General features: G+C 43.8%; 1 protein-coding gene across 5 annotated transcripts in view; it reads right to left on the bottom strand.

The window, feature by feature from the left end:
- Positions 1-23,340, bottom strand: part of LOC133615305 (junction plakoglobin-like) — a 327,845-nt gene that overhangs the window by 81,336 nt on the left and 223,169 nt on the right. For 4 of the 5 annotated variants that reach the window (XM_061973808.2, XM_061973806.2, XM_061973809.2 and 1 more), the window contains exon 9: positions 614-733. The exons of the other annotated variant lie outside the window; for it this stretch is intronic. In XM_061973808.2, coding sequence (XP_061829792.1) covers positions 614-733 — 120 coding nt within the window. The remainder of the gene's footprint in view (positions 1-613; positions 734-23,340) is intronic. 5 annotated transcript variants of the gene reach the window in all.

Here is a 23,340-nt window from a genome sequence, read left to right on the forward strand (position 1 = left end):
TGGTTTACGGACCATGGTATTTCTGTTCTAAATTGGCCCGCCAACTCCCCTGACCTTAGCCCCATAGAAAATCTGTGGGGTATTGTGAAAAGGAAGATGCAGAATGCCAGACCCAAAAACGCAGAAGAGTTGAAGGCCACTATCAGAGCAACCTGGGCTCTCATAAAACCTGAGCAGTGCCAGAAACTCATCGACTCCATGCCACGCCACATTAACGCAGTAATTGAGGCAAAAGGAGCTCCAACCAAGTATTGAGTATTGTACATGCTCATATTTTTCATTTTCATACTTTTCAGTTGGCCAACATTTCTAAAAATCCCTTTTTTGTATTAGCCTTAAGTAATATTCTAATTTTGTGACACACGGAATTTTGGATTTTCATTTGTTGCCACTTCAAATCATCAAAATTAAATGAAATAAACATTTGAATGCATCAGTCTGTGTGCAATGAATAAATATAATGTACAAGTTACACCTTTTGAATGCAATTACTGAAATAAATCAAGTTTTTCAAAATATTCTAATTTACTGGCTTTTACCTGTATATCACGTCTAATAGCAATGACTATATACCCCTGTTGCCCGTATAAACGGTGGTAATCATCATGGCTACCTTGTTGCGGGAGTTGTTACAGGTGAGGTTGGACAGGATGCCTGTTGCGCAGGTCAGCATGTTGACATCATCGGAGCCAAGCTGGGTGACTAATATCTGCAGCAGACCGTCCAAGCCTTCCTACAAACACACCAGCAGAAAGAGAAAGAGGTCCACAGAATGAGTCATTGCATCATAGGGCGGGACATGGACTCTAATACCACTTGGAACATCATATGGTGGCACTTGCACAATTCACACACCCAAAAATGAGTAGGAAAAATGTAATCCAACTACTGTTTAACTTCCTATAATTAGTTAAAGTTAAGTTAAGTTAAAGTTAAGTTAAAGTACCAATGATTGTCACACACACACTAGGTGTGGTGAAATTTGTCCTCTGCATTTGACCCATCCCCTTGATCACCCCCTGGGAGGTGAGGGGAGCAGTGGGCACCAGCGGTGTCGCGCCTGGGAATCGAGGGTCACCACTTTGTCAACAAATGCGTGAGCAAATTGTTGAACAGTTTAAGAAAAATCTTTCTCAACCAGCTATTGCAAGGAATTTAGGGATTTTACCATCTACGGTCCGTAATATCATCAAAGGGTTCAGAGAATCTGGAGAAATCACTGCACGTAAGCAGCTAAGCCCGTGACCTTGGATCCCTCAGGCTGTACTGCATCAACAAGCGACATCAGTGTGTAAAGGATATCACCACATGGGCTCAGGAACACTTCAGAAACCCACTGTCAGTAACTACAGTTGGTCGCTACATCTGTAAGTGCAAGTTAAATCTCTCCTATGCAAGGCAAAACCCGTTTATCAACAACACCCAGAAACGCCGTCGGCTTCACTGGGCCTGAGCTCATCTAAGATGGACTGATACAAATTGGAAAAGTGTTCTGTGGTCTGACGAGTCCACATTTCAAATTGTTTTTGGAAACTGTGGACGTCGTGTCCTCCGGACCAAAGAGGAAAAGAACCATTGTTATAGGCGCAAAGTTGAAAAGCCAGCATGTGTGATGGTATGGGGGTGTATTAGTGCCCAAGACATGGGTAACTTACACATCTGTGAAGGCGCCATTAATGCTGAAAGGTACATACAGGTTTTGAAGCAACATATGTTGCCATCCAAGCAACGTTACCATGGACGCCCGTGCTTATTTCAGCAAGACAATGCCAAGCCACGTGTTACATCAACGTGGCTTTATAGTAAAAGAGTGCGGGTACTAGACTGGCCTGCCTGTAGTCCAGACCTGTCTCCCATTGAAAATATGTGGCGCATTATGAAGCCTAAAATAGCACAACGGAGACCCCCGGACTGTTGAACAACTTAAGCTGTACATCAAGCAAGAATGGGAAAGAATTCCACCTGAGAAGCTTAAAAAATGTGTCTCCTCAGTTCCCAATCGTTTATTGAGTGTTGTTAAAAGAAAAGGTGATGTAACACAGGGGTGAACATGCCCTTTCCCAAGTACTTTGGCACGTGTTGCAGCCATGAAATTCTAAGTTAATTATTATTTGCAAAAAAATATATATAAAGTTTATGAGTTTGAACATCAAATATCTTGTCTTTGTAGTGCATTCAATTGAATATGGGTTGAAAAGGATTTGCAAATCATTGTATTCCGTTTATATTTACATCTAACACAATTTCCCAACTCATATGGAAACGGGGTTTGTAGAATGATTATTAAATGCAGATGTAAATACTGACAGAAACATGGTACTGTGCATTAAAGATTAAAGTTCTGCCAGTTGGTGAGATGCTGCACACCAGGATTGATCAGTTCTCTGGTCGGATTTTGGGCTGTGGTGCTACCAGGGCTAGAACAGGAACTGTTCTAGCCCTGGTAGGTAGCTAGGGACGGCGTGGCGCAGTGGAAGAGTGGCCGTGCGCGACCCGAGGGTCCCTGGTTCAATCCCCACCTAGTACCAACCTCGTCATGTCCGTTGTGTCCTGAGCAAGACACTTCACCCTTGCTCCTGATGGGTGCTGGTTAGCGCCTTGCATGGCAGCTCCCTCCATCAGTGTGTGAATGTGTGTGTGAATGGGTAAATGTGGAAGTAGTGTCAAAGCGCTTTGAGTACCTTGAAGGTAGAAAAGCGCTATACAAGTACAACCCATTTATTTATTTATTTATTTAACTGTACGACCCAATAAGTGAGCGGCATTCTCTACCACACTTGATGCAGGTGTGGATGGTTGTAGGGTTTTTGCTGCATGATTGCGCTTTCCGTTAAACTCTATCCTGTCAGCTAGGTTATGGATCCTTTTCTTTGTCTTGAGTTGCCTCAGGAGAGTACCGCACCATCTGTTCAGTCAGCTGCTTCATCCTCCCAACTCTTGGTGTCAATATCCAACGTCTTCAGGTGACGCTTGTGTACCTCCGTTTGGGTCTGGCACCGGATCTTTTGCCGGATGTCTCTAGGGTTGTGGCCATCGTCCGAGCCGACGCAGTCTGCGTTGCTTTCGCATTGTGTACCTGGCGGGGAGTCTGGCACACTCAAGGACCTGTGCAATTGTCACTTTGTCGCTCCAGCTAATGCCAAGGATGTGTCGAAGGTTGTGGAGGTGCCATCTTTGTTGCCACTGTTAGCTTTGAATTCTCCCAGACTCGGGTAGTCAACCCGCTAAGTGCTGGTTGATTTCTGCATTGAAGGACAGATTTCCACTCATGGTGGACCCAATGCAAGTGAACTGGTGGACAGTTGTCGATGGGGATCATTGGTTCGGTGACTACACATTTGTCTTTGACTCTTGTTTGATTATTCAATTTCCATCCATCCATCCATCTTCTTCCGCTTATCCGAGGTCGGGTCGTGGGGCCAGCAGCCTAAGCAGGGAAGCCCAGACTTTCCTGTCCCCAGCCACTTTGTCCAGCTCTTTCCGGGGGATCCCGAGGTGTTCCCAGGCCAGCCGGGAGACATAGTCTTCCCAACGTGTCCTGGGTCTTCCCCGTGGCCTCCTACCGGTCGGACGTGCCCTAAACACCTCCCTAGGAAGGCGTTCGGGTGGCATCCTGACCAGATGCCCAAACCACCTCATCTGGCTCCTCTCCATGTGGAGGAGCAGCGGCTTTACTTTGAGCTCCCCCCGGATGGCAGAGCTTCTCACCCTATCTCTAAGGAAGAGACCCGCCACCCGGCGGAGAAAACTCATTTCGGCCGCTTGTACCCGTGATCTTGTCCCTTTGGTCATAACCCAAAGCTCATGACCATAGGTGAGGATGGTAACATAGATCGACCGGTAAATTGAGAGCTTTGCCTTCCGGCTCAGCTCCTTCTTCACCACAACGGATCGATACAGCGTCCGTATTACTGAAGACGATACAGCGTCCGTATTACTGAAGACGCCGCACCGATCCGCCTGTCGATCTCACGATCCACTCTTCCCCCACTCGTGAACAAGACTCCGAGGTACTTGAACTCCTCCACTTGGGGAAGGGTCTCCTCCCCAACCCGGAGATGGCACTCCACCCTTTTCCGGGCGAGAACCATGGACTCGGACTTGGAGGTGCTGATTCCCATCCCAGTCGAACCGATTCAGTGAGAGCTGAAGATCCTGGCCAGATGAAGCCATCAGGACCACATCATCCGCAAAGAGCAGAGACCTAATCCTGCAGCCACCAAACAGGATCCCCTCAACGCCTTGACTGCGCCTCGAAATTCTGTCCACGATCCACTCTTCCCTCACTCGTGAACAAGACTCCTAGGTACTTGAACTCCTCCACTTGGGGCATTCCACCCTTTTCTGGGCGAGAACCATGGACTCGGACTTGGAGGTGCTGATTCGTATCCCAGTCGCTTCACACTCAGCTGCGAACCGATCCAGTGAGAGCTGAAGATCCTGGCCAGGTGAAGCCATCAGGACCACATCATCTGCAAAAAGCAGAGACCTAATCCTGCAGCCACCAAACCGCCTTGACTGCGCCTAGAATTAATAGATTATTCAATTTATTATTATAATACAGGAGATGGGTGGAGGTCTAATTGTTCAATCAGTCAGGGTAAACCATGGCACTTTTTTATGTGAACTGCTACCCAGCATCACCTCAGCCTGTCGCTAAAGTATCCACAGCCTGTAGAAATGTACGTACATCAGCTATGAAGTTGCCGTGGGGCAGAGCACATTTCCACGTCAACGGTAGTCTCGGTACATCTCATCTTTGCCGTGAAAGACGGCATTCGCCAGGTTTTTGGGCGTGAGCAAGCAAGGTCTCTGACAAGGACCTTGCGGAACCTCTTTGCTTTTAGTCTGGCGAGGTTCAACAGACTTCTGGCTGATCTGGTGTGTAGATAGACTCCTTCGGAGGAGAGCCCAAAGGCATGCTTTTGAAAGCAGAGAGAATAAAACGCTGAAGAGGGTAGGCACAAGGACACAGCCCTGCTTTCCACCACTCTTGACATCAAAAGGCTGGGAGACACAGGCCTCATACTGAATAATTGCCCGCATGTCCTCGTGGAATGATCTGATTATAATTGGCACCTTTGGGGGGCATCCGATAAGTAATTCTATTGAAGAGCCCTTCTCTGCTGACCATGTCAAACGCTTTGGTGAGGTCAATAAAGGGAATATTTTTACGATAATTTTACTCCACAAAGTGTTTATTGTCGCTTCTGGCATACAGATGTTTTATTTGTATCTCTTGTTGAAGAAAAGAAAATAGTACTGGGTATCAAGTTGTGTTTCCTTATTTTCGATTTTAGGAATAGATTGATTGATTGATTGAAACTTGTATTAGTAGATTGCACAGTACAGTACATATTCCGTACAATTGACCACTAAATGGTAACGCCCGAATAAGTTTTTCAACTTGTTTAAGTCGAGGTGCACGTTAATCAATTCATGGTACAAATATATACCGTATTTTCCGCACTATTAGCCGCACCTAAAAACCAGAAATTTACTCAAAAGCTGACAGTGCGGCTTATAACCCGGTGCGCTTTATATATGGATTAATATTAAGATTCATTTTCATAAAGTTTCGGTCTCGCAACTACGGTAAACAGCCGCCATCTTTTTTCCCCGTAGAAGAGGAAGTGCTTCTTCTTCTACGCAAGCAACCGCCAAGGTAAGCACCCGCCCCCATAGAACAGGAAGCGCTTCTTCTTCTACTGTAAGCAACCACCCGCCCGCGTAGAAGAAGAAGAAGTGCGCGGATATTACGTTTCATTTCCTTTGTGTGTTTACATCTGTAAAGACCACAAAATGGCTCCTACTAAGCGACAGGTTTCCGGTTCATGAAAAGACGCAATCTCTCCATCCGCACACGGACTACTATTTCACAGCAACTGCCTAAAGACTTTCAAGAAAAGCTGGCTACTTTCCGTGCATATTGTAAAAACAAGATAGCTGAAAAAAAAATCCGGCCAGAGAACATTATCAACATGGACGAGGTTCCACTGACTTTTGATATTCCTGTGAACCGCACTGTGGATACAACGGGAGCACGTACGGTGAATATTCGCACCACAGGGAATGAGAAGTCATCCTTCACTGTGGTTCTAGCTTGCCATGCTAATGGCCAGAAACTTCCACCCATGGTGATATTCAAAAGGAAGACCTTGCCAAAAGAGACCTTTCCAGCCGGCGTCATCATAAAAGCTAACTCGAAGGGATGGATGGATGAAGAAAAGATGAGCGAGTGGTTAAGGGAAGTTTACGCGAAGAGGCCGGGTGGCTTTTTTCACGCAGCTACGTCCATGTTGATATACGACTCCATGCGCGCCCACATCACGCTGGTTTTTAATATATTATTAAAGTTTGACTGACCTATCTGACTGTTTTTTTGACATTCCTTTAGCGCAGTTAGATGCGGCTTATAACACGGGGCGGCTTATAGGTGGACAAAGTTTTGAAATATGCCGTTCATTGAAGGCGCGGCTTATAACCCAGGGCGCCTTATGGTGCGGAAAATACGGACTATCAGCATAATACAGTCATCACACAAGTTAATCATCAGAGTATATACATTGAATTATTTACATTCTTTACAATCCGGGGGTGTGGGATGTGGAGGGGGCGGTGGGAGTCAGTCATCAACAATTGCATCATCAGAGAAATGGACATTGAAATAGTGTAGGTCTGACTTGGTAGGATATGTACAGCGAGTAGTGAACATAGTGAGTTCAGAAAGCATAAGAACAAGTATATACATTTGATTATTTACATTTGGTTATTTACAATCCGAGGAGGTGGGATTTGGAGGGGGGTGGGTGTTAGTCTAGGGCAGGGGTCGGCAACCCGCGGCTTCGGAGCCGCATGCGGCTCTTTGATCATTCTGATGCGGCTCAGCTGCGTACTTGCCGACCCCCCCAGATTTTCCCGGGAGACTTCCGGATTTCGGTGCCTCTCGCAGGAAACACCCGGGATTAATATTCTCCGATAATCACATACCTGCCAACTTTTGAAATCAGAAAAACCTAGTAGCCAGGGTCCAAGGGCCGCAGGCCCCGGTAGGTCCAGGACAAAGTCCTGGTGGAGGGTTCAGGGCTTCGCCCCCCGACGCAAAATGATTATTAGCATTCAGACAGGTTAAAATGTTGCTAAAACCATCACTTTTCTATCAGTCACAGTGACTTTTCAAAACAAAAATATTACAGCAAAAATCATATGGGTTGATTGACATGTTTATTCTGTAAGCTAACTTCAATAGTTTGAAATGATTTTGACAGTTAATGCCAGTTATCCTGTCAACCTTTCATAAGACTTCAATTTGTTAATTGAAAGTATAAACAGTATAAACACTTTTTACAGTAAACAAATGGTAAAACAGTACTAAACAATTCCATTAAAAAAAAAATTGGTGTCATTATTAACTTTCTGTCCAAGCTTGTATAATCTACTGCCTTGTTCAATTGTAAAAAATATTCTGTGCCTAAAATTCACATTTCTATCACAATTATCATACTGTAAACATGGTAAGCTAACTTCATTAAAATTAATAGTCCTGTCAATAGCATGGAATTACAATTCAAATGTAGTTTTTTTGTAAGCCTTTCAAAAGAATTCAAAATATGAAAAATTAATGAAAATTAATTTAAGCCATCAGACACTTGAAAAGTGGCACATCACATCTCTAATGTAATCATTTGAACTTTTCAACAGAAATAGCACTGCAAAAATATTAAGGACATACTTCTGTATTTTGGTAGTTATGCTGTCAACATTTAACAAGATTTCTTCAACTTGGACTTGAAAGCATAAATAGTACAAACACTTTTAACAGTATGTCGTGCTGTGAAATACAGCCGACAGGATTGCGCACCAAACACGAAGCAAGGCCAAAGCGCATGCATGGTGCAGGAGAACAAAGGACTTCTTTCATTTAAGGTTTGTGATAAACCATCAAACTCATTCGTTAAAAGGACTCTATAGTAATATAAAGCGAATTTTTCTGGACATTATCATGCAAGAAAAGTTTATTTTTGGGACCGCGATCACCGCGTAATGATTTTTAAAGGTTGCATTACAAACATTTAACTGTCCCATGTGATCAGCCAGTGCGATTGGAAATCCATGCTCAATTATTGCCTCCGTAAATAAAACTTCGGCATTTATCACATCCAAAGAATCTGTTTGGGCGACGAAAAACGTTGAAAGTTTTCCACTTGTATCGCTAGCAACGGCATTAGACTTGTGTTTTTTTGTCCCAACGTGGTCTTTTACATCGCTAATTCCTCCGTGTCCGATCGAAAAATCTTGTCTGCACAAGGTGCAATTCGCGAAGTTTTCACCCTTTTTTTTTTTTTAAATTAATGAAAAACCGTATTTTTTATCACTGCAACCGTAACCCGGAATAGGTTGATGAAAACCGTACGAATTACGGGAAAACCGGAGTAGTTGGCAGGTATGTCATCACCCTTACAATAATAATAACAAGGGCGTGCGATGGTGGTACAGCATTTAGCACCCTCTACAATCTGTATTAACAGTTTGCCAGCCCAACCTCTTGTTATGTGCATCTTCTGCTCGCACACGCAAGTGACAGCAAGGCATACATGGTCAACAGCCACACAGGTTACACTGACGGTGGCCATATAAAACAACTTTAAGACTCTTACTAATAATGCGCCACACTTTGAACCAAAACCAAACAAGAATGACACACACATTTCGGGAGAACATCTGCACCTTAACACAACATAAACACAACAGAACAAATACCCAGAATCCCATGCAGCCCTGACTCTTCTGGGCTACATTATACACCCCTGCTGCCACCAAACCCCGCCCCCACCCCAACCCTGCTCCCTCACACATCACCCCCCCCCCCCAACCACCCCCCCCACCCCCCTGTGCGTCGGTTGAGGTGGGCGGGGTTTGGTAGCGGGGGTGTATAACGTAGCCCGGAAGAGTTGGGGCTGCATGGGATTCTGGGTATTTGCTCTGTTGTGTTTATGTTGTGTTACAGTGCAGATGTTCTCCCGAAATGCAAGAAGAAGCCCCATACAAGGTGGGGTTAGTTCGGCACGCTGGTTGTAGTTGTCGCTAAATGCTGTACCATCACGGCACGTTCGAGAGAATAGTTGCCCTTAAATCCGTAGTCTGCCGGAAAAATCGGGAGGGTTGGCATGTATGACGCTGTCAAGCGCCATTCATATATAACCCGCGGGCCGCACTAACATTAAATTTTCATATTAAGGTGTGGACCGCGTGTCTGAGACCCTTGGTTTATACATAGCACAAAGCAAAAAAAAAACCTTAGTATGCAGTGTTATTTCATTTTAAATTTCAAAAGATTTTTGTGGCTCCCATTGTTTTCTTTAATTTGTGAAACTGGTCAAAATGGCTCTTTGACTGGTAAAGGTTGCCGACCCCTGGTCTAGGGTTTAAGTTGCGAATGTGTGTATTCTTTAGAAGAGGGTTATTGTCCTAATTGCCCTTTTTGTGGTATGTTATTCATCTAGTTCAACTCCTTTTAGCTCAGGGGCCGCATGGAGGAAAATCTGTGCACACCAAACTATTAAAATCATGGCATTAAAATTTAAAAATAAAGACAACTTCAGATTGTTTTCTTTGTCTTACCTTACCAAAAATAGAACAAACACATTCTGAAAATATTACAATAAAAATATAGAAAAAACTACCGGCAGCGGTAAAGTTTAGATGCATGAAGGAAAGAAGAAAGTGAATGAATGTTTCTAACTGAATAATTTTACATATGCATAAAAAAAAACCCGGAAAGCACCGGGACCTGATGACATTCCTGGCAGGGTGCTTAAAGGGGAACATTATCACAATTTCAGAAGGGTTAAAACCATTAAAAATCAGTTCCCAGTGGCTTATTTTATTTTTCAAAGTTTTTTTCAAAATTTTACCCATCACGCAATATCCCTAAAAAAAAGCTTCAAAGTGCCTGATTTTAACCATCGTTATATACACCCGTCCATTTTCCTGTGACAATACAAACAAACAGCAAGGTATAGCGACACTAGCTCGGATTCAGACTCGGATTTCAGCGGCTTAACACTGTCTGATAAGATAATTACTAACAACTATGAACTAGGTTTACAGCATATGAAATACATTTGGCAACAACATGCACTTTGAGAGTGCAGACAGCCCATTTCAGGCGCGCTAAGAACATTTATTTTTCCACGATTTCAGCACTCAGGTTAACCATACCTAAATAGACACAAAATACTGCATTACACAAGAATACCCGAATGTACTCGAATGATTGAAAGAAAGAAATGTTTTTAAGCTAAATTATTGGTAAACACAGTTTATGTATAATAATTTACGTGAAACCGCGAGTAATGAATAAAGTTTTCATCAATTAATATATTCTGTAGACATACCCTCATCCGCTCTCTTTTCCTGAAAGCTGATCTGTCCAGTTTTGGAGTTGATGCCAGCAGGCCAGGGAAGCTAGGGTCGATTTTCTTCTCTTGATCATCTTCGGGACGGTGTGAGCCAAGACATCCAGGGGGTTTAGCTCGCTCGTCTGCGGGAACAAACTGACGCCATCGCTTGCCGTGCTACCGAGGTCCTTTGTCCCTGAATAGCTCACACACTCCGGCAGATTCAATGGGGGTCTGGCGGCAGATTTCTTTGACTTTATCGTTGGAAATGCATCTGCTTTGAGTGTCGCAGGATATCCACACATTCTTGCCATCTCTGTCGTAGCATAGCTTTCGTCGGTAAAGTGTGCGGAACAAACGACTGACCATTTCGTCGGCTTTTCCCACAGCCTCGTATTTTGAACAAATTTCGTCCAATTTCTTGCCACTTTCGCATCTTTGTGTCAGAGTTTGTAGGTGCTGAACCCCAAGATGCAGAGAAGGCGGAAGGCGTTGTGCAAGAAAACATGATTTAATTAAACACTATGGCAAAACAACAAAGAAAAAGGTAACAAAAGGCGCGCACAAGTCGGAGAACAAAATGAACTAAAATAGCACAGAGGCTAACTGTGGACAAGAAACAAAAACACTTACTGTGACACGAAGGAACTAGGACATGAGCAGAGTGAAACAAAAGTAGTCAGAGCTACAACGACACGTGTTAAGACAGGTAGTAGTGACAATGATCCAGCACTGACTGGAGGAGAAGGCAGGTTTAAATAGCAGCTGGCTGATTGACACCAGGTGTGGCCAGGTGCCAATCAGCCACCGCTGAGGGGACACAGCACTCAGGGAGACAAGTAGGAAATAAAGACAAAATAAAAGTGCTGGACAGAAAACTAAGGCAAACGCAGAGAAAAAACTAAAACACAGTCAAACTGTCAGGGACAAGCATGACACTTTGGGCCACTGGTGGAACTTGAATCCGTCCCTGTTCGTGTTGTTACACCCTCCGACAACACACCGACGAAAGTGAGAAAATGGCGGATTGCTTCCCGATGTGACGCCATCGCTCCGAGAGCGAATAATAGAAAGGCGTTTAATTCGCCAAAATTCACCCATTTAGAGTTCGGAAATCGGTTAAAAAAATATATGGTCTTTTTTTCTGCAACATCAAGGTATATATTGACGCTTACATAGGTCTGGTGATAATGTTCCCCTTTAAATAGAAACATTTGTTTTAAGAAGAAGGCAGGACTTATGAATGTTATTTGAGACTGAGACTGAGAAATACTCAATTTTTTCAGCCTTAACAAAATCCTGATACTTTCTCCAACCGTCTCTAAGGAGTTGATATGACATCCGTAGCTCATCTTTTTTTCCACCAGCACGCCACCTTTCATGTTGGATCTTTGGCGCATGACTTTCAGAGGAGCTGACATTGGTGCAAATAGAACTAAAGTGTCAATATGTTCAAAGGCATAGGGGCGGGAACACAGCTTTGCTTTACACCCACAATGACCTCAAAAGGCTCTCAGAAAGAAGGCATCCAACCATGACACGGGCTGCCACGCTGTTATGAAATTTCCGCAAGATGGCATTAAATTTAGGTGGGCATTCACATTTGACAAGGATTTTCCAGTGCAGTTCACGGTTGACGGTGTCACAAGGCTTGGAAAGGTCCATTAAAAGCAGTGTCAAGAGGCTCGTGCAGTTCCCTACACTTTTCCTGAAGTAATCGTGCAACAAAGATCATACCTGTAGTGCTGTGTTCTTTCCCAAAGCCGAAATGGGATTCCGAGAGCACAACTTAAAACCATTAACCAGATGCCAAAATTCGAGCGAGCATCACCCTCGTAAGGATTTGACCCACCACAGGAATCAGTGAAACAGTAATTTCCACAGATAAACATGTCGCCTTTTCTCCTGTAGATGGTGGTGATGTTAGCATATATCCATGTTCCATCCATCCATCCATCTTCTTCCGCTTATCCGAGGTCGGGTCGCGGGGGCAGCAGCCTAAGCAGGGAAGCCCAGACTTCCCTCTCCCTAGCCACTTCGTCCAGCTCCTCCCGGGGGATCCCGAGGCGTTCCCAGGCCAGCCGGGAGACTTAGTCTTCCCAACGTGTCCTGGGTCTTCCCCGTGGCCTCCTACCGGTCGGACGTGCCCGAAACACCTCCCGAGGGAGAAGTTCGGGTGGCATCCTGACCAGATGCCCGAACCACCTCATCTGGCTCCTCTCGATGTGGAGGAGCAGCGGCTTTACTTTGAGCTCCCCCCGGATGACAGAGCTTCTCACCCTATCTCTAAGGGAGAGCCCCGCCACCCGGCGGAGGAAACTCATTTCGGCCGCTTGTACCCTTGATCTTGTCCTTTCGGTCATGACCCAAAGCTCATGACCATAGGTGAGGATGGGAACGTAGATCGACCGGTAAATCGAGAGCTTTGCCTTCTGGCTCAGCTCCTTCTTCACCACAACGGATCGATACAGCGTCCGCATTACTGAAGACGCCGCACCGATCTGCCTGTCGATCTCACGATCCACTCTTCCCTCACTCGTGAACAAGACTCCGAGGTACTTGAACTCCTCCACTTGGGGCAAGATCTCCTCCCCAACCCGGAGATGGCACTCCACCCTTTTCCGGGCGAGAACCATGGACTCGGATTTGGAGGTGCTGATTCCCATCCCAGTCGCTTCACACTCAGCTGCGAACCGATCCAGTGAGAGCTGAAGATCTTGGCCAGATGAAGCCATCAGGACCACATCATCTGCAAAAAGCAGAGACCTAATCCTGCAGCCACCAAACCAGATACCCTCAACGCCCTGACTGCGCCTAGAAGTTCTGTCCATAAAGGTTATGAACAGAATCGGTGACAAAGGGCAGCCCTGGCGGAGTCCAACCCTCACTGGAAACGGGTCCGACTTACTGCCGGCAATGCGGACCAAGCTCTGACACTGATTATACAGGGAGCGAACCGCCACAATAAGACAGTCCGTTACCCCATACTCTCTGAGCACTCCCCACAGGACTTCCCGGGGTACACGGTCGAATGCCTTCTCCAAGTATATCCATGTTGTGGAAGCTTTTCTGCATTTCAAGCCTGACTGATGAACTTGTGTAAAGGTTTTGTGACGTGGTAACCTCAGTATTTGAACATTTCTCTGAGTATGCCAACCGGTCCAGAGGCCTTGTTGTTCTTTTGGCCGGTCACTACAGTAGCAACTTCATCATAGGTTGGCTCAGCATCCAATTCCTTTTTGGTTGGCAGAGTGGGGAGCTTTGCAAAACTGGAATGTCCCACTGGACTACTTATATTGAGTAGCTCAAAGAAGTGGTCCGCCCACTGCTCAAGGACGCTCTGTTTGTTCTTAAGTGTTTTACCATTGGCTGATTTGACAGAAGCAGAGACGTTTCTAGATGGTCCATACGCAGTCTTTCAAGATTCATAAAAACTGTGTAGATAAGGATTGTCAGCAAACCTTTAACTTTCTTTAGCTTTTTTCTGCCACCAAGCTTTGTGTTTCTGAGCGCAGGGTGGGGTATTGTGATCGTAAAGTGGGTTAAATTGGATTATTTGCCGAGGCAATATGTGTAGAGCGCTTTCTTTTGAGCATTGGATTGCTGCTGAGTTCTCATCAAACCAGTCGCTGTGTAGAAGAGTTGAGGATAAAGCAGACCCCTCATTTGTGAGACTGGTGGATGCATTGCTGGATTCCTCGACTTTGGTCTTGTTTTTGATGTGAAAAGCAGCCACGGTGATTTGCTTCTGTCTTGTTGTCTTTCCGACTAAGCGTGTAATGCGGAGTAACATTTAGAACTTGACTAATCTATGGTCAATGGAACAATCTGCTCCCCTTTAGCAACGGGTGATGGTAACGTCTTTAAGGTCAGATCTACGGACAATCACATTAACCATCAAATACCTTCTCTTGGATCTAGGATGCATCCAAGTTGTTTTGAGTTTGTTAAACTATGAATTTTGTTGAATTATGCCCTACTTAATGAACATCGCAACAACAAAGAATCTGGGTATTATCTTTGACCCAACTCTCTCGTTTGAGTCACACATTAAGAGTGTTACTAAAACGGCCTTCTTTCATCTCCGTTATATCGCTAAAATGAATTCCATTTTGTCCACTAGTGACGCTGAGATCATTATTCATGCGTTCGTTACGTCTCGTCTCGATTACTGTAACGTATTATTTTCGGGCCTCCCTATGTCTAGCATTAAAAGATTACAGTTGGTACAAAATGCGGCTGCTAGACTTTTGACAAGAACAAGAAAGTTTGATCATATTAGGCCTATACTGGCTCACCTGCGCTGGCTTCCTGTGCACTTAAGATGCGACTTTAAGATTTTACTACTTACGTATAAAATACTACACGGTCTAGCTCCGTCCTATCTTGCTGATTGTATTGTACCATATGTCCCGGCAAGAAATCTGCGTTCAAAGAACTCCGGCTTATTAGAAATTTCCAGAGCCCAAAAAAAGTCTGCGGGCTATAGAGAGTTTTCTAATCGGGCTCTAGTACTATGGAATGCCTAGAGATGCTACCTCAGTAGAAGCATTTAAGTCCCATCTTAAAACTCATTTGTATACGCTAGCCTTTAAATAGACCCCCCTTTTAGACCAGTTGATCTGCCGTCTCTCTTTTCTGCTCTGCCCCCTCCTCCTGCGTGGAGAGGTTATTAGGTGACCACAGATGATACGCTAGCTGTTCAAAGTCGGGTGGACCACTCATCTGTGCATCAGTTGGGGACGTCTCTGCGCTGCTGACTTGTCTCCACTCAAGATGATCCCCTGCTGGCCCCACTATGGACCGGACTCTCACACTATTAACTAGATCCACTCGAGGTCCATTGCACCGGTTGCCCAGGGGGCGGGGGGAGTCCCCACATCTGTGGTCCCCTCCAAGGTTTCTCATTGTATCCCATTGGGTTGAGTTTTTTCTTGCCCTGATGTGGGATCTGAGCCGAAGATGTCTTTGTGGCCCTTTGAGACACTCGTGATTTAGGTCTATATAAATAAACTTTGATTGAAGAAAATCAGAAAAGTCCATGATAACATCTTTGTTGTGCTTGGAGGTAAATAAATGACCACGCAAAACACTGACTCAGTCTGTCGCAATTTAAAACAGCTCATTTGAAATGAGGAGAAAGACATCAACGACAGCGGTTCATGTAAAATGACGCTTTAATAATCGCCGCTGTACCTTCCCCACGTCCAATGGTTGTTGGCGTGTTGATGAAAGTACAGCCAGGAGACAACAGTATCAAGAAGGCAGCTAACTCTCCGGCATTTATCCAGGTTTCAGTGACGAATGATCTTTCCAAAGAATGCGGTTTGAGGAAATCTTGAAGGATGAAAGTCTTATTCGTGACTGACCTCGCGTTCACAAGTGCGCACTTTGTTAAGAGGTCTGTGTGCCGCTGGAGCTGCCCCACTCAACGGTCGAAAGTTGCAGTGATTCACGCCGCTTGAACTCCCGGAAGAAGAGCCGCAATGCCACAGCGTAAAGAGCTCCTCTCCTTGTCCAACAACTGGCACCAGCCAAGCGCCAACAGAAGCGTATATCATGAGACATAGCGACAAAATCACAATCCCGCGGTACATTTTGTGGGGACTTTGTTAATTCTGGAGAAAGTGCCACCCTGGATTTAAGTTTCATTAGTCGACCTCCTTGTACTCTTTGACGTCTGCGTCTCCTGGAGAAGTAACGCCTGGTAACCTGGGACGTCAGCCAGGTAAGAAGGTTGCAGTTTATTCGGGCTGCAACGCTCATGACTTGGACATGAGTCCACAATGTCTTGGATTTTAAGTAATTCCTGATTCAAGAAAAATGATCTCTCATCGTCTCTCATTTACCAACCAATATTACTGCTGTAAATCGCTCTCAACAGTTCAGAAATGCTCTTAAAGGGGAACATTATCACAATTTCAGAATTGTTAAAACCATTAAAAATCAGTTCACAGTGGCTTATTATATTTTTCAAAGTTTGTTCAAAAATTTTACCCATCACGCATTATCCCTAAAAAAAAGCTTGATTTTAACCGCCCGTCCATTTTCCTGTGACGTCACATAGTGAAGCCAACACAAACAAACATGGCGGAAAGAACAGCAAGCTATAGCGACATTAGCTCGGATTCAGACTCGGGTTTCAGCGGCTTAAGCGATTCAACAGATTACGCATGTATTGAAACGGATGGTTGTAGTGTGGAGGCAGGTAGCGAAAACGAAATTGAAGAAGAAACTGAAGCTATTGAGCCATATCGGTTTGAACCGTATGCAAGCGAAACCGACGAAAACGACACGACAGCCAGCGACACGGGAGAAAGCGAGGACGAATTGGGCGATCGCCTTCTAACCAACGATTGGTATGTGTTTGTTTGGCATTAAAGGAAACTAACAACTATGAACTAGGTTTACAGCATATGAAATACATTTGGCAACAACATGCACTTTGAGAGTGCAGACAGCCCAATTTTCATCAATTGATATATTCTGTAGACAAACCCTCATGTCAACAGGCCAGGGAAGCTAGGGTCGATATTCTTCTCTTGATCATCTTCGGGACGGTGTGAGACAAGACATCCAGGGGGTTTAGCTCGCTCGTCTGCGGGAACAAACTTCCGCCATTTCTTGCCGTGCTACCGAGGTCCTTTGTCCCTGAATTGCTCACACACTCCGGCAGATTCAATGGGGGTCTGGCGGCAGATTTCTTTGACTTTATCGTTGGAAATGCATCTGCTTTGAGTGTCGCAGGATATCCACACATTCTTGCCATCTCTGTCGTAGCATAGCTTTCGTCGGTGAAGTGTGCGGAACAAACGTCCAATTTCTTGCCACTTTGGCATCTTTGGGCCACTGGTGCAACTTGAATCCGTCCCTGTTCGTGTTGTTACACCCTCCGACAACACACCGACGAGGCATGATGTCTCCAAGGTACGGAAAACAGTCGAAAAAATGGAAAATAACAGAGCTGATTTGACTCGGTGTTTGAGAAAATGGCAGATTGCTTCCCAATGAGACGTTACGTTGTGACGTCATCGCTCCGAGAGCGAATAATAGAAAGGCGTTTAATTCGCCAAAATTCACCCATTTAGAGTTCGGAAATCGGTTAAAAAAATATATTGTCTTTTTTCTGCAACATCAAGGTATATATTGACGCTTACATAGCTCTGGTGATAATGTTCCCCTTTAACGTGTGGGGATAATAAATGTGTTGGAACATGAATGAATGTTTAAGATGGACAAAATACTTTTCAACCGTAAAACATACAAAGTGAATGTCTGCAATGTGTGAACGACAGAGCAGACAGCAGACAACAAGGAAGCTTTTGACAACTGAACCACTGCTATGTAGAAAAATGGTTAAAGGGTTAATGTTTTGTGTAAATGCTTGGCCAATCGATGGAACCCAGGCAGGAAAATGTAAAGAGAAACTTACATACAGTAAACATTACACCGCCCCACTAAATTATTATTCTACAGAGGCACTATAGAGAGCCTGCTGACCAACAGCATCTCTGTCTGGACTGGAGCCTGCAATGCCTCAGACTGGAAGTCTCTCCAGAGAGTGGTGAGGACGGCGGAAAAGATCATCAGGACTCCTCTTCCTCCTATCCAGGAGATCGGAAAAAGCCACTGCCTGACCAGGGCTCAGAAAATCTGCAAAGACTCCTCCCACCCCCACCAAGGACAGAAGTTTTCACTGCTGGACTCTAGAAAGAGGTTCCGCAGCCTCCGAAGCAGAACCTCCAGGTTCTGTAACAGCTTCTTCCCTCAGGCCGTAAGACTCTTGAACACATCATAAAAAATCCCCTCAACTCCCCCCAAAATGGATTAACTCGCTGGAATAAAAAAGACAATATAACATACATCCATAAACGTGGACTCATGTGAAAAAGTGCAATATATTTATCTGTACAGTAACCTATTTATTTATATCTGCACCTTATTGTTTTTTTTATCCTGCACTACCATGAGCTAATGAAATAAAATTTCGTTCTTATCTGTGCTGTAAAGTTCAAATTGGAATGACAATAAAAAGGAAGTCTAAGTCTAAGTCTAAAGTCTAAATGATGAGCTGAAAAGGTTACTTAGACACTTTCATGTTAAATGTAATCATATCCAGATTGGAAATGATTGATTCTAACTCTGTACAGACATCACACATTTCAAATAAGATCAGATAATTAAATAATTTAAAGGTTACATCCTAGGGATCAGCCATCAAAACAAATCAAGTTTTCTACATACTGTAAGTGGGAACAGGATGTTGCTTGCATACATTAGCGGTTCTGGACATCCAAGAGCCCTAAGCAGAATTTAGCCTTGGGGCTCATGGCTCGTTAGTGACGGATGATGCCAGTGCTGTGGGCCCCTCTAGTTATCAAGGGACCCTAAAGAGCTACGTACTGTATAAAGACATGCCTCTGGTTACATACAAACAAACGAACACAAATGTTTCCCTGATGTGGATACTGTAGTCATACAGTACGTGTCCATGCACTAAATTAGTCCGATTTCTCTAATAGTTCGCCTCTAAATAAGCGTCCTGCAACCCATGGAAACACCTTAATCGGATCTCCAAAGGGTGTATGTGAACCGGAGAGGATCCTTCGTATCGCGCATGCTCTAGTCCAGGGGTGCTCACACTTTTTCTGCAGGCGAGCTACTTTTCAATTGATCAAGTTAATATTGTTAACAAGTTAAAGGTGGTTAAAGATAATACAAGCATGTTTAACACAAATAGTTAATATTGTTAACAACTTAAAGGTGGTTAAAGATAAAACAAGCATGTTTAACACATATAGTTAATATTGTTAACAACTTAAAGGTGGTTAAAGATAAAACAAGCATGTTTAACACATATAGTTAATATTGTTAACAACTTAAAGGTGGTTAAAGATAATACAAGCATGTTTAACACATATAGTTAATATTGTTAACAACTTAAAGGTGTTTAATGATAATACAAGCATGTTTAACACATATAGTGTTACGGCTCAGGCTCCTGCCAACGCCGCTCATCCGTCTGTGCGCACCTCGGGACACGCCCACGGGTGCGCACATCCAGGGACGCGCCGCGCGCGTCTCCGCCCTGCAGCAGCCACCAGCTGCATTCACTCACCGGCAATCTACACTCCTGGGTCTGATGAGGGCAGGCTCAATAAAGGACCAGTGGACCCAAGGATTGGCGCGGGAACTTAGTTTTCTCATGGTGTACCGTAAGCAACAAGCTTTATGCGCTCTTACGGTGTTGTTTTTCCCTCCGTGATTCTGACGTCTGTTGCTCTTCCGCAGTGCCTTCCCGAGTCTTCCCTCCTCGAGATCTCCCGTTGTTTCCCCGTTGTTTTGGACTGCCTTCTTCTTTCCCGACTCCTCACTCGCCCCTGGACTCTGACGTCTCTCTCTGCCCCACGGACCCCTCGCTGAACTTGGACCCCTTTTGCCTTGCCCTCTTTGGACTTGTCTGCCTTTTCTCGTCAACACTTGGTAACACACTTCAGATATCTACACACATAGTCTTACACCACACACACACTCTTGTATTTTAGTCACACACTCCATTTCTATATTTTAGTTGTATTGTTTATTATTATATATATTTATTATATATATAATAAATTATTGTATATACTTCCCCCTGGTGTCTGAGCCGTCACCTCCCCTTTAGTCCATACATAACATATAGTTAATATTGTTAACAAGTTAAAGGTGGTTAAAGATAATACAAGCATGTTTAACACATATAAGTGAAGTGAATTATATTTATATAGCGCTTTTCTCTAGTGACTCAAAGTGCTTTACATAGTGAAACCCAATATCTAAGTTACATTTAAACCAGTGTGGGTGGCACTGGGAGCAGGTGGGTAAAGTGTCTTGCCCAAGGACACAACGGCAGTGACTGGGATGGCAGAAGCAGGGATCGAACCTGCAACCCTCAAGTTGCTGGCACGGCCGCTCTACCAACCGAGCTATACCGCCCCACAATATAGATTCCTTTCTTTCATGAAGACAAGAATATAAGTTGGTGTATTACCTGATTGTGATGACTTGCATTGATTGGAATCAGACAGTGGTGCTGATAAGGTCCGCATTTTCGAATGGAGGAGAAAAAAACTCCTCCTTTCTGTCCAATACCACATGAAAGTGGTTGGTTTTTGGCATCTTATTTGTCCAGCTTCCGTACTCCTTTGTATACACTTTACAAGAAATACATTGTCGGCAAACTCCGTAGCTCGCAAACTCTTATTTTGGTAGCGCAGGCAGGATGAAGCAGAGCTTTTATTGTGCAACTGTGCAGTCGGTCTTTGGAGTTTTGACGACAGGTACGGCGCCAGAGTCTGTTGAAATAAAGTGTTTCTCGCCTTCCAGTCGGTAATTTTAATGAGCTGGCAGCAGCCAGCGTCACCTCAGAAGACCCTCGGGTGCCGTGAATGTCAATCAAGTGACGAAAGTGACGTCATAGTGAAGATTTATGATCGCTCATTTTTAGGACTATTTTTTTAATGCCTGGCTGGTGATCGACTGACACACCCTCCGAGATCGACCGGTAGATCGCGATCGACGTAATGAGCACCCCTGCTCTAGTCTCAACGCGTGGGATACAACCCGGAAGCAGATACCATTCAATAAAAACATCGGAAACAATTGTAAGGAAGAGGAGACTGTATATTCGCTTCACAAATTAAAAGAACAGAACATTTTAAAGTGCATCGATGGTAGAAAATAAGAAAGTGAGATGTATTGAAGAAGGTAAAAGGGGAATGCCGGCTTAATTCGGACTCATGAACGGAATACAAATGAGATGGCAGAGAATGAAGCAGGTGTATATATTAAAAGCAGAGGTGGGTAGTAACGCGCTACATTTACTCCGTTACATCTACTTGAGTAACTTTTGGGATAAATTGTACTTCTAAGAGTAGTTTTACTTTTACTTGAGTATATTTATACAGAAGAAACGCTACTTTTACTCCGCTACTTTTATCTACATTCAGCTCGCTACTCGCTACTAATTTTTATCGATCTGTTAATGCACGCTTTGTTTGTTTTGGTCTGTCAGACAGACCTTCAAAGTGCCTGCGTTACTGGTGACGTTTCACTCCGTTCCACCAATAAAATGCAGTCACTAGTGACGTTTGACTCCGTTCCGCCAATCAGATGCAGTCACTGGTGACGTTGGACCAATCAAACAGAGCCAGGCGGTCACATGACCTGACTTAAACAAGTTGAAAAACTTATTGGGGTGTTACCATTTAGTGGTCAATTGTACGGAATATGTACTGCACTGTGCAATCTACTAATACAAGTTTCAATCAATCAATCAAAAGTGTGAAGGAAAAAAGACACTTTTTTATTTCAAACGTACATCCCGTCACAAGCCTAAAGACTGACTGCACAGTTCCTGTCTTCACAATAAAAGTGCCGCTCCATCGCGCCTGCGCTTTCAAAATAAGAGTCTCCGAAAGCCAGCGCAAACAAGCTAGCAAGCTACGGAATTTGCCGCCAATGTATTTCTTGTAAAGTGTGTGAAAACGAATATGGAAGCTGGACAAATAAGATACCAAAAACCAACCACTTTCATGTGGTATTAGACAGAAAGGAGGAACTTTTTTTCTCCTGCATTTGAAAACGTGGACGTTAAGCACTGCTGTCAGGATTACAATCAATGCAAGTCATCAGAATCAGGTAATACACCAACTTATATTCTTGTCAACATGAAAGAAAGGAATCTATATGTGTTAAACATGCATGTATATTCATTAAAACACCTTTAACATGTAAACAAAAACGGCAAAATAAATAAATATAAATGATATACTGTATATATCAATGTATGTGTATATATGTATATATATATATATATATATATATATATATATATATATATATATATATATATATATATATATATATATATATATATATATGATATGTGTGTGTATGTTACTCATCAGTTACTCAGTACTTGAGTAGTTTTTTCACAACATACTTTTTACTTTTACTCAAGTAAATATTTGGGTGACTACTCATTACTTTTACTTGAGTAATACATCTCTAAAGTAACAGTACTCTTACTTGAGTACAATTTCTGGCTACTCTACCCACCTCTGATTAAAAGGCAAACCTTTTCAGGCTGCATTTGTGCACTCTAAACTGATCAACAATAACCCTTTGTTCCACACAACTGACAAGATAGTCCAGAACCTTCATCTGGAACAGTATCGACCGGGGCACGAACAGTCTTTTCCTTAGGATTTAAAACTCCTTTCATCAATCCACAGGTTCGTATGAATGAACTCTGAGGTACACAATGGTTTTGTTTCCATAATTCTCCCTCCAAAAATCCCTTCGAAAAAACTCCCTCTGGTCTTTCTTTGCTTCGGATCTGCATCTACTCCGATACATTCTTGGTAGCGTCATGTTCGTAGCGCAATCTAAGCTCATTTCTTGATGCTATCTGCTATGTAACATCAGCAAGGCCATTAGAGACATAATATTTCTAGTCCGTGCCAATATTACAGCAGACATCACGTACCACAGAGCTAGGCTGTTAACTTGTAAGGAGCCACAGAGGTCAACCGGAAAAGCAATATATTTATCCACGCTACAAGCGAATACGTGCCCCTCGGTGTGCGGAAGGCACAGGGCGCATGACCAATAGTCGCATTAGAGAGAGTAAACGGACGCTTGAACTTCACATGAAGGTTTGAAAATACAAAAAAAAATTAAGGCTGCAAGCAGCGATGGACGGGACCGAATTTGAGGGCTCATAAAATCCAAACCGGATCAGTAATTAAAACTCTTTCATCAACTTTTAATCAGAAGGGTTCAATCTCTCTCCTGTGCTAATTTGAAGCCGACACGACAAACGCGCTCAGAGGAGATAATGTTTGAAAAAAGGTCACTGTTTTTACACAACTTTTGTTTTGAAGGGGGAATTGCAAAC

Source organism: Nerophis lumbriciformis, linkage group LG22 (genome assembly GCF_033978685.3).
Source record: "Nerophis lumbriciformis linkage group LG22, RoL_Nlum_v2.1, whole genome shotgun sequence".
Classification (NCBI taxonomy): Eukaryota; Metazoa; Chordata; class Actinopteri; order Syngnathiformes; family Syngnathidae; genus Nerophis; species Nerophis lumbriciformis.